Here is a 12,772-nt window from a genome sequence, read left to right as displayed (position 1 = left end):
CGGCATCCACAATGTTTTTTTCATTTGATGCAACACACCTTTTCTTTTTTACCTCGAAAGTCGAAGTATGCAACCCAAATTAGATTAGACGCTTAATAACATAAAATCTGCCTACTGCCACGATAAAATGAAAGATCTGCAGGCTACAGCTGGTGTAGAAACACCGTACAAATAAAAACCTGAACGTGAGCACATGCAGACAAATATGACACGACATAACGCGGTCACACTTATGGGTCTGTAATGCCGTACCGTATTTTATCTGCGCTAAAGCTTAGGCTTGTTCACCCCCTCCCCAGCGCCGCAATTTGGAGGCTAGCGGTGGCGCTAGTCGTCGCCCTGTTTATTTCGTCCTTAATTGCTATAATACCTTGTACTCAAGTCTGCGTTAAGACACTCGCACAACCAGTGCACGTGCCACAGGTTCTTGCAAAACTTGTACATCATCATCATTCCATGCGTTTTTATGGGTTTCGAAGTTTCGAAATGCGCGCCGCGTTACTGTCGTCTGCTACGGCTGCGTGCCCGTTCAAAATTCAAATTCCAAGTGTCCAATCACGATGAAGATCGCGCGGGTCGATACGTAGCACCTCTAGCGGTTCGTGCGGACGGTATTCTCAACTGGAGTTGCTCATTATGACATGGCCGCCATAATCGAGTACATCGTGGTATGGAGCAAATAGTTTTAATATTTGAAAGTAAGGAGCTGAGGAAAGAACAACAACAGAAGACAGCACCCAACCACGCAGAGAAAAGACAATATCCTTTGTCTTCTTCAGAACGTGTTTGAAGTCAACCGGAGATAAATGAGCTAAAAAGTCAACTTATGTTCGCCGCATGAATCGATGTATCCTTTTCTCCTGCATAAACACCACTGAATGCCAGCAGCCCATTGTGTTAGGGAGGAGAGCGACTTCATCAATAGAAGAGCACACGCGTGAAAAGGGCGCCGACTTTGTGAGGACGATCCGATACTCCACAAAAAGACGCTCTCCTGCTTTTGTGACACGGTGACAGCATACAAAACCCCCTGTGTTATTTATGTGGTGTCATGCTATACGTTAGAGATACTCTTCTTAAGCCCGTGTATGAGATGAACAATTCTCATTCCCATTACCAATACGATTACGGCCATTAGGGAGCTTCGGAGTAGGGCGCGTGAGAATAGGGGTACCCAAAACGCAAGCGCTTGCTGCATCTTTGGGAAAGGGTTTCCACGAGGAGAAGCGGGCGCGCGCTTGCGTTTCTCGCTTGCAGCGCCGTTGCGGCTAATAACCGAGACTTACACAAGAAAAATAAATGAGGAAATAAACACATTTCTTTTCTAAGCACATTGCGTCGTGAAAAAAAAAAAAAAAAAGAAGAAAACATCGGTATCGTGCAACAAAACTTTTTTTTTTCCTTGTCGTTCTTAATGTTTTGGTCGTTTGCAGACGACACACTCACGTGGATTCTCGCCGGCCGCGAGAGCTTGAAGGCCCCACAGTATTTTCGTAAAATAACGTAAGCACACAAACCCGAAAGTGCGGTTCGTGTTTTTCTAGTGCTCTCTATTATGTATCAATTTCGTTCAATATAAAGCAAACGCCTGGAACGCAGGTTAATTAGCTAGTATCTCAACATGTCGAGCAACACTAACCAGTAGAAGAAGACACCGATATTACTTGCTTCGGTTGCTCGCATCCGAAATGTCAGGCGCTAACGACCGACCTCAACATCATTTTTCTTCAACAGCATCCTGCTTCAGGTGAATCACTTCGACTCTATTAACTTGGTGATTCAGAAGCCACAAACGCGTTGACCATGAGTCAATGGGCAGTCAACGGAAAAACAGGAAAGGAGGATATACGAACGTCGCTCCCATAAGGAAACCACAATAGCTCGAGAGCAACCCCAGTCCTTGGAGACAACCTAGAAATTAGAGGACCTTGAAGAGGGAAAAAAAAAAATTCTTGGCAGACGTTGGGGACCTTCGCGATCCAGCACTCCACTCACAGGGTGTCCTTAAACCCTCTTGCGAAACGTAAGTTATTCAACCTGCATACGCGGGGCCGATAAGGGAATGGAGATCGTGACGTCAAGGGGGAAGTGTACCGAATACGTTAACCATATGTCGCGTTCGAGATTCTTGGGCAGAGGGCTTTTTCAAACTAGCGTGTTTCCCAGCTCACTAGTCAAAAGTTCCGACGCCCAAGCAGCACAACATCTTGACCCAATACTATTCGCAATGCCGGCAGAATATTGGATAAATATTGGGCCAGTATTGCCAATAGCGGTCCAACATTGGGACAAGATGCTGTGCTGCTTGGGTGGATAGTGGAAGAGAAAAGTGAATGAAAGTGAAGTGGGTTGCTGTTTTCTTCTAATTGAAAGACGAAATGAATTACGAAGAAAATGAGGAGGGAATATAACCGACAAGGGGGCATGAGAAGTCACATTCATGGTCACACGAGCTGTCTACAATTTGGCTGCACTTTGTGAACTAAGTGAACGCGATGCAAGTTCTCGCATTCGATTCAGCGAAGGTGCAAGTCTTTGCGCTACACTCGACCATTTTATTGAAAAAAAAAAAAGTGAAACGAAGCGATGGTGCAGCACGAGTTCACGAAAACGCTGCGCTGTCTCCGTGCAACGTTGCGTGCACCGTGGAGCAGACGACCTGAATAGGGTATAGCCGTTGTTTTTAGCGATGCTTTATCATCGATATGGAGCATACAGGCAATCAATTTATTTGTTAAGATGAGCCTGTATTTACTTCTCGAATCAATTTATAGACGATAATCGTTCAGAAAATTGATTTGCAGTGCAGACGTCTTCGAGAAACCATCTGAGTCCTACACTTTTCTATTCGAGTGGGCTTAGTGTACTTTGCACGAGAGCAGTAAACGTCGTGCACTTTGCACTCCTATGGTTTGCACTGCCACTTGCACTTTTGCGCGGATCGAAGACACATAGAACATCCACGAACTCAGTGTCTATAAAAGAAAAGAATAGAAAAACGCATAAAAGTTTACAAGACTTGGCTAATCGATCACGCCGTACTTACTTAATGGGGATCTTAAATGCGGTTTATTTATGCATATGGCCTCAATCGGGTTCGATTACCGCCCCTGTCTGGCTTTCCTTCAACGACTTGTCATATTTCGATTTCTCATGTTCCTAGGCATCTTGAGGACTTTTTGTGTGTGTGTGTTTGCCAGTTTTGTGTGTCCCCAGCATCACAATAGTTATACTTTCCATCTCATTCACCCAGATCATCGGTGGACTCCATTAACGCCACACAGAGAAGCATGAATCAAAAATACCGCCCGCATTACACAAGAAGCACCCGCCCCTTTACACGAAAAAAAAAAAAAAAATCATTTCCCCGAAATCTGTCCGAGACCTGCCAAGGACGGGCGGTGGCTATATTTACGCACTGTCCACCTGTCTACGGGGTGCATGCTCTGTTTCGACAGCGAGCGAACTATTTTTATGCACCATACACACACGCAACTAAACATATCTAGCTGTCGGTATGCGAAGCGAACGGGTTCACCAGTAGCAACTATCCGGAACCCCCCTCCCCACGAGGACATCTGACACCCCGGAATCTGTACCTGAATAAGATGTGCTGTTGGACTCATTATTGATGTCCAAATCCCAGAAGTCGAGGTCGACTTCCGCGATGTCCGATGACGTCAGAGAGGGAACCGGGCTCACACCAGAACCACCGGCGCGCACCTTCGACTGCGTGGGTGCCGCACTTCCGTTGCTCGACGTCACTTCCGGCGAACTGTCATCGCCGAACGACCTCTTCCTCGAACCAACGGAGGACGACGTCGACGACGACAACATAGGCGACGTCCGGACGACGACGTCGCCCGCTGTTCGCTTACGCTTGGGACTGGCCAGCTTAGCCGGACTACGGTCCACCCGATCGGCACGAGTCTGGCTAAGCCAGAGCAGGACCACGGGATCCAGTTTGGAAGCGTTGGGGGTGACTTGCCGGGTATAAAAATCCTCACTAAACCGCTGATTCGTAATTCCACTGGTCAACGAACACACTCACGATGACAGTCACGAACTACGCACAGCACGTGGAAGCATGTTCACACCTGTTCATATAAGCACGTTTTGTTTGTACACGACACCTGTAGCGACGACCCCGCGGTGCATTCACCGGTGGCGAACAGTCGTCACGATGTGCGGCGACGTCGGCCGAGACAACGGAGGATATCGCCGCCTAGCGTTCAAGGTCGCCAGCCGGACCGTAGCGCTAGCACCCATGCTTGTACTCCGTCGCCGTGTGTCCCTCGCAGCCGGTCCGCGCGCGCGCTGTGTTCCACCGACTGAGAGGAGGGCAAAGCACTCTCTCGAAGAACGCAACAGACAAAAAGGGGAACGCTCTCTCATTTTTTTTTTTTCTTCCCTTCGCTCTCCGCGATTCGCCCTCTCCCACCGCGTGCGTTCTGCGATCGATGGCCTTCAAAAGAGCGAGCGCCACGGAAAGCCTTCCTTTTCTATACGCATTTCTATATGCTCCGATGTATGCGTCCCGCGATAGGCCCTTTCTATTTTGGTTGGGAAGAAAAAAAAAAAAAAAAAAAATGAACGATTCACTTATGGATTGTCGCGTGGTTCGAACTAACGTATAAGTTGTCACGCTTGCCGCCTTTTGTGCAGCACGAAAGCGAGTTGTTTATGATGGAAAGTAAGTGTTCTAAGACTGGAACAGACAAATCGACAAACACAGCACGAGCCCCCAAGTGTCTAACAACGTGAATCTATCTTTGAAGTCGTTTCTTGAGAGTGTTTTGATTTTGTAGCCGCCGTTGCTTCGCAATTCGTCAACACCGAAACAACAACAATTTTACTTTCGACGAAAATCGCTCGTTCGGCAATGCGTAACGTTAAAGAGGCAGTGAACCTTCGCCACAAATCACGCCGGACAAGTACAGGAAAAAAAGCACAAAGACAAGGTTATTTCACCCTTGACCGTGTGCAAGTGCGGTGCAAACGGTGCGAGGGCAGAGACCCAGCACGATGAAACCAAAACTGCCACCGGGGCACCCGGACCATTCCATTCCCATTCCTAGGACAGTTTCCGTCATTCCATTCTAAATTAGAATGGAATGACGGAAACTGTCCTAGGAATGGGAATGGAATGGTCCGGGTGCCCCGGTGGCCAGTTTTGGTTTCAACGTGCTGGTGCGGCTCTGCTAAATCTGGAATGATTCCGGAATCATTCCAACTCCGGAGTGAAAACTCCGCAACCCTGCACTGAACAGTCAAAAAAAGCGCGTCCAGCGTAGAAAAAAAAAATGGTCGAGTAAATTAGCTACAACAAGGAAATTCCTCAACCCCACCGCACTCGAACCGTCGACCCCCCTCTCCCGACTCAACCACGAGAGAACAAAAAGCACACAACGACAAAAGAAAAAGAAGAGGGGAAACAAGCACTATACTCGTAAACATTCCTCACACGGAAGCCGTCTTGCGGTGGTGTAGGAGCACTGTTGCGGATAGGGAGAGAGTGAAAACTTCTCTTCTACCCCGCATCCTCCTCCTCCTCCTCCTCCTCCCGTTTCTTGGAAATGTGCAGGTCTTTGGATTAGTGCAACGAACGTCCCATTCCCCGGTTCTCCACTTTCTCTTTTCGGCGGCCAAACCTTCCTCGTCACGTGACAGCCCGCGACGCAACACGTTGTCCGACTCCGCACCAGTTTTCCGTCCGTGTGCACTCGGTTCGTTGCGTAATCATTCGATATTTGATTTCGCCTCCTTTGACATTTTTTTGCGTTTTATTTTTTGAACACACGATCCGGCTTTGTACGAACCGGAAGTTGGAAAGGAAAGAGGAATTTTTTTTCAGCTGTTCCTCTTGAACAGACCAACTTTCTCAGGACAGGTTGTCCTTTAAAAAAAAAACACATTTTTTTTTGCATTTTCTAGTTCATGTATGCATGTTTTCTATTTCACAAAAAAAAAAAAAAAACTCCCATCGGTTTCACATAGCGAGACCAGACTAGCTGTTAGAAGTGTAAAGGTGCCGGAAAAAGTATCAATACCCAAGTTTTACTGGCGAAAAATAAAAAAATAAAAATACGAACACTATTCTTCCCATACACATTTACATAATCACACAAATAGATGCAATATCGATATTGTATTTAAAACATCGAAGCATCAACTGGGAAAAATAACTATAATAACATCAACAAAAACTAGCCTCGTTTCCAGCCGCCATGTTGCCAGGTGTAGTGCCAGATAGACTTCCCACTTGTGTTTACTTGTGATACTTAGCCAACTGAGCGTCGTCGAAAGCGCAACAATTTTGTGAAATAATCTAATGTTTCGCTAGCTTCGAGCAGAATAAATAAAAATATAACTAACGTACCTGTATAGTGCTTCCTATGTTCGGCACCGGTGCCCTAATAATCGACATGACATCATTTGCGAATAACACAACAACAACAATAAATGATGACGATGAGATGGGGGTACGTGTTTCACCGCGGTGGTGCGGTACCCTACCCAATTGCACGTGGAACATTATGTGAAAATGATGAAGGAAGGATGAAAACACAAGAAAGAACTAAAGCGTCTGAAGCAATCCATTGGAGGACAGGAAGTCCATGAACAGGTGCGAATAACAATCTGTTTTTCGTGTAGCTCTATGCAATACAAACGAATTACATTCGGTGCGACTGTCATTCGCTGGGAATGCCATTCAGTTTGCGTATGTACGCGTATGACTTTCGATACTTTCGAGGCGCACGCGCAGTTGTAGAACAGCCGCAGCGCGCAGTCACGCAAACCGCTGTGACACCACCTGTCGTATAACATAAGAACTACGCCGTGTCTACTTTCAAGAACGCAGCAAGAAGAGTGCAACCGAAACAACCCTGCCTAGTACAACGCCATTGGTGTCATATGTTTCTTTGCGTGAGAGTATTGCAAACAGGAGGTGTCGAACTGTCTCGCATGCTACGAAAACGGTACGCAAAGCACCTCTGTGTACGCACGCTAAATTCATGAAATAGCGCGCGTACGCCGAGCGCGAAATTCGCGTTGCGTTCGACGAATGCGCAATGTTACTAACGCTATTTACTTGCGTATTTTTTTTTTCGGCTTTTCCTTTCGCGTTTTCTTTCCTAGCGCCTTCGCGTATGCTGGCGTACGCAGTGGCGTAGCCAGACCTCTAAGGTAGGGGGGGGCTCGATACAAAAACTTGCCCCCCCCCCGCTGATCCTGTGTCGACAACACACACATACTTGTGCACACTGCAAACTGAGGATTAAAAAAACGAACGAAAATAGTTGATTTAGTCGTTCACAGTACGATTACATGTATAGGCTGTCATGACCAATGAGGTGGTGTGACGAGATTGGAAGTATTTTGAAAAGCTCTTACTTTGAAAACCATTCAAGAGTGCTTCTTAGATAGACGCCATGAACTGCAAGAACTTTCGCGATCGTCACACTGGTCCCCCCCCCCCCACACACACATACACATATATTATGTTCTCGGATTTGCACGATTTGTGTGGGTCGGTCCGTGGCAGGTAGGGGGGGCTCGAGCCCCCCCCCCCCCCCCCTAGACCCCCCGTGTCTACGCCACTGGGCGTACGCCTGAGTTTTAGTGCATTGTACGCTATCGCCTTTCCGTATGTAAGGGAAGCGCTGGTGATTCTACATCATCATTACTTATTTGTTGGTGGTGATATTCTACGCACGCGCAAATAAAAGCTTCGTGCAGTGCGCACGCTATCCCTTACGTACGCAAAGGCAATAGAGAGCTTTAGTACATCGTACGCTGTCGTCTTTGCGTATACGTATGGGATAGCGTTGGTGTTTCTGCGCACGCGGAGAACAGAGAGTTTCGTGCAGTGCGCAGAACCATTAACGCTATCCCTTACGTACGCAACGGTGATAGAGCGTACAATGCACTAAAACGCTCTAATAGTGAGTTTCAGTATATCGTCATTAACACCGGTTCACGTGCGCCTTATCAAACTGGACTAAACATGCCGAGCGGCGCCGAAGAAAGGAGAGAAGCCCCGTCTATCATCGAGGAAACTACGATAAGAGCTCCATCCTATAGTTACAACGTAACACCAGTTTGGAGAGCCGGAGGCGTTTTAGCTCCGAGTCAAGGCTGAACGGGGGAAAAAAAAAGGGGGAAAGAAAAAGCGAATGTGGCGACAGTCCTCCGCAAACAGTTGATTATCGAGGATGAAGAGATTTGCATTTGGGGCTCCCTCTCAGAGGAGTGAAGGTTAAGATTATGCGGAGAACCAGAGGGATGATGCAAGAGAAAACGGTGATATGGGTGTGCGTCAAGGATCACCTTGGACATCCACGAACCGTGGCAGCAAAAGAAAGGGGGGTAACGTTACCGCGGTTTCGGGTTCCGGTTCCCTGGACGTAACCAAAGCTACGCTACATCGCGACATGACACGGGCTTGTTCTTTTTTTTAAATGTCTTCCAAGAGCGACCCGGAGAGACACGGCCACATAAAATATGAGTAGGAGTATCCTGCTACCTTTCAGCGCTCCAAGACGATTCTTTCTAACTTCGATACACAACAGGCCGGCGGCGCAAAACAAAACAGTTTTGGAACACAAAAGCAAAGCACTATTTCCTTTTTTTTTTCTTTTTTTACGTCAGCTTCAGTGACTCGCAGATATAGACTGGGACAGTAATTCCACTCTTTGTTCACCTCTAATTCTATCTTACGTCATCCTCACATTTCGATTTTTCTTGTTCATTTCTCATTCAAATCCGGGGGGAGGGGAATAAGTTTAATGCAAAGTAAATAATCCGTGCGTTACGTGAGCAGTGCATATTTTAGCTTCATCGAGTCGACGGATCCGCATTTGTAGGACTACCACGTCCATATCTTTCTCTCTAAGCAGTCGTCTTTCCTTCAGATTCAGTGCGTTACACGGGTCACTCAAACATTGCTCCTCGTGGAATGAAAAAAAAAAAAAAAAAGTAAAGAGATGCCGTTACCTTGAAAGCAACATAAAAGATACAGGATTCGTTGGATGCGGCTTTTCTCATTAATGAACGAAAAAACCGCAATTTAAGCTTTCCCTCTTCCTTTCAGGAAGTGAAGCCCGATAATGCGGAGAGGTCTCCTCAAACGATCTCCAGCACTGATTGGACAAATCGTTTGAGAAGACCAATGCGAACCCACACCGCATTGTCGGTCCTCTTGAGAAGGAGAGAGAGGGGAGGTGTCAATTTAGTTTTTTTTTTATCGATCATAAATCACGAACGACGCAACTGGTGAATCCCGTTCCTTTTATGTTGATGTCAAGGTAACGGCATCTCTGTCTTTCCACGAGGAGAATATTTAGCAGTTTGGTGCCCCTTTAAATGTTTCAAAACCAGACCTGTTTCCTGCATTGAAATCCTAATCCCGATCCGGATAAGTTTCAAGTAATATCTCTATGGTGTTAAGTAAGCATATGGTGGTAAGTATAGTATAAGTATATATATACATGTAAGACTGCACTCTATGCTGAGGGCACGTTGAATCTAAGAAAGCAAAACAGCTACAAACAACCCCTTTTACCCATCACCAAACCGATGACGCAATCAACCTGCGACCTTATCTAGCCCCCGTCCCCTTACACCCTCCCACCGGATTTCAGGAAAAAAAAGTTCCACTAGTGAATTTTCTTTCTGTATGGATCTTTTTTTTTTTTTTTTTTTTGCGTGCGATCTCTCTGTATCTTTCACTCCTGGGTTTCCTATTTGGGAGAGGGTCCCACGAGGCCGCTTCACGGGCAATATGGTCGAGAGGGAACTGGAGAGCTGCGCAGAACGCTGACCTACTGCGCGTACCGTTAGTTTAATCGCCACCTCCGAGTTCCAGACTGTTTCCATGTTGACCTCAAGCGTTTGTCATCCGACGAGTCACCCCACCACACAACCGCGATAACCCTCGACACTATGTATGCGAGGATCAAATGGAAAGGAAGGAAGGAAGGAAAGAAAGAAAGAAAGAAAAGATCGGCGACACTCAGTATCCCATCGAGTGTTAACACACAATACTCGAAACGTTGGCCCGCAAGACTGGCACGTCGCCGAGCGCCTTGAAGCCGCTTGTAACCTACGCCTCGCTCCGGGAAAGGAAACAAAAACGGCCACGCAGATAACGCCTTATCAGACACACTCAACTTTCATATATAATATACGAAGTGTTTCTATCCGCAGATAAGGAGCCGCTAAGGTCGCCGAGATATACTAACCCCTCTATATTAGCATGCGCATGGACTCTGACGGATGCAATGTTTTTCTGTTATCAGTGCTGCTCGCACACATACACACAAAACGGAAGGTTGTGACCGGGGCCGCTATCGGCCTTGGACTAGTAAAATGGGGCGAGTAATGCGGGAGAAGGGGTGTGATCAGTGCGAGGAGGAAGATTGCAAAACGCGGTCGGTGTATGCAAGTTTGTGCTTATCAGGTGTGCCATGCTTCCTGGGATAGGTTGTGTAAGAAGGGCAGCACGCGGAAGGAGTGGCAATGAAACGGAGAACAGTTACAGAAATAGGGGGCGCGTACCCAATAAACGGGGCTGACGCAAACGAACGCAATGCCCAGATTTCTCCACCGCAATCTCAAACGGAGGCGGTTGTAGCAGTTTGAAGCTGTAGACACACCGTTTTTTTCTTTCGCTGAATTTAATTCATTTAATTAAACAAATAACTGGAGTTCCAAATGTCGTTGTTTAATTTGTCTTACACTAAATGCGTGTACTTCTTGTACCCCTTTTTCATTGTTTCTAGCTCTCTCGCAACATCTCGCCATTAAGGTCACTTTCGACCGATAATTAGCGTGCGGTGCGCCCCCCCCTCCCCCAAACCCAAAACTCGCTTTGGGCTATGCGCATGCGCAGTGACTCTGACGGTATTCACTCTTCTGCCGTCGAGTTGGGAGGAGCTGATTTGGGAGACATATATGCGCTATGCAAGCAGGTCAGCTGTACGCGCAGCTCCTCAGTTTCCCTCTCTTCCTCATTGCCAGTAACGCTACCTCATTGGTCCCTCTCTCAAGTAGAGTTTATTCACTGACGTCACCCCTCCAGAGGTCACTAGCTTCGACAAGGCGAAATCGCCGCCATGATGTAAGTCCCTCGAAATTTTGGTTTCGGTTTTCGCTCACGGCCATATGGTCTCTGGATGGCTATTAACGTTGAAAACGTGGAAATTACTTTGATTGTGGTACAGATAATATCCACATAGTACTGTAAACTGTGAAACATCAAATGTACGGTGAATGCGATGTGGTGAAGGCATGGAGAGTCAAAACCTGAGGACCTACATTATGGCGGCAAATCTGCTAGCGACGGTGGCGCTCTCATGCGGATGATGCCATGTGAATAAACCCTAGAGGGCGTTAACAGTTCAAGGTTAGGCTCAATGAATATCCCATATTGCTACCCTTTGAGTGGACAGACGCTTCATCGCGTGGGCAGCGTATAGACCTCTCCTTGTTTGTAAACAAATGACGTCATAGTGTTCGACAGCGCCACCAATTTGGTAGAGTTGAACTACGCTCAAAGCTAGGGGTCGCCCTTAAAGCCACGGTCTTGAGGGGACTACGATGGCCCCTGGAAGGGACGCGACCTTCGGTCCTACTTTTCTTTCCATAGCAGGCAGCGAACAAGTGCCCATTCGTGGAACCCAGCCCTCCCATTCCGATTTGTTTCGCTTTCAGTCTGTCTACCAACGTCATGATGACGTTTCTCGGGTAGACATCGGGGCCAGGGAATCTTGGGATGCGGAGGGTCCGCCAGTCAAAGACCGCGGCGCCAGTCGCCGGTCGCCGAGCGTTGACGGCTGACCTTCCTAAAGATGGAGAAGGCGCCACTGATTATAATCCTTTAAGTGCTTTACTGCGTCTTTAACCTTGGAATTTGTCACGTCGTTTCCAGTGCACTCCGGCCAACTAGCCCATCGCGACGTTAATGAATATGCATGTCTGTGCGTTTAAACCTCTCGGCTGTTGATGAAACGGTGTCTATTTGTTGCGATAATTAATGCACTACCAATCAGCAGTTTGGGAAAGGGTCCTCGTATTTGTGATTGGTGATTTTGCGACGTGTCTCGATGATGCTGTTCCAGTTAAACACACGTAACATGGGTGGAGGGGGGGGCATATCGCCATTCTTTCACACACTGACCGTCTCCGGACCAGATGGGTACCTACATTAACATTTATTAGGGACTTAACGTCCGGTATTCAGAATCCCGCCGCATTGGTGGCGTTAAAAAGTCCATCACGTGTCTCAAACTGTTTATATTCGGTTCTGTGACATTTCATCGAACGCCATTTCGTCGAAAAATTGGCGTTTCATCGAATCGCTTTTTGCCTGCGCAAACATGTGAAATACGTAAAAGGCTCTCCTGACCTGACCTCGGTCAGTCTCGACCAGGGTTTGCGGAGTTGGAATGATTCCGGAATTATTCCAGATTTAGCAGAGCCCGGAATGGGAATGGAATTGGAATTGGAATGGTGTGGGCACCCCGGTGGCTGCTGCGCTAGCCAGTAGGGTTACGGGTCCCTTTTCGTTTATTGACGGAATGAACGGAACGTAATGGAATGGGGTTCCCAAGCCCATTCCAGGAGTGGGAATTGGCCATACCTTTTCATTCCGAGAAATTGAAAGGAATGGAATTATCGCAAATTGGTGGCCCCATTCCGCAACCGTGGTCTCGACGGTCCCCTTCGATGAAATGGGCGGACACCCTTATATTCTCCTAAAATATTGTTT

General features: G+C 47.3%; 1 protein-coding gene across 2 annotated transcripts in view; it reads right to left on the bottom strand.

The window, feature by feature from the left end:
• The window catches only part of LOC135366635 (ecdysone receptor-like), a 152,964-nt gene that overhangs the window by 18,787 nt on the left and 121,405 nt on the right, over positions 1 to 12,772 (bottom strand). Inside the window, exon 1 of one of the 2 annotated variants that reach the window (XM_064599427.1) lies at positions 3,600 to 4,344. The exons of the other annotated variant lie outside the window; for it this stretch is intronic. Within the exon in view, the coding sequence (XP_064455497.1) occupies positions 3,600 to 3,837 (238 nt within the window). The 5' untranslated portion in view covers positions 3,838 to 4,344. Of the gene's footprint in view, positions 1 to 3,599; positions 4,345 to 12,772 lie in introns of those variants that run through there. 2 annotated transcript variants of the gene reach the window in all.

Source organism: Ornithodoros turicata, chromosome 8, assembly GCF_037126465.1.
Source record: "Ornithodoros turicata isolate Travis chromosome 8, ASM3712646v1, whole genome shotgun sequence".
Classification (NCBI taxonomy): domain Eukaryota; kingdom Metazoa; phylum Arthropoda; class Arachnida; order Ixodida; family Argasidae; genus Ornithodoros; species Ornithodoros turicata.
The sequence above is the reverse complement of the archived record's forward strand: the minus strand, read 5'-3'. Positions and strand labels throughout refer to the sequence as shown.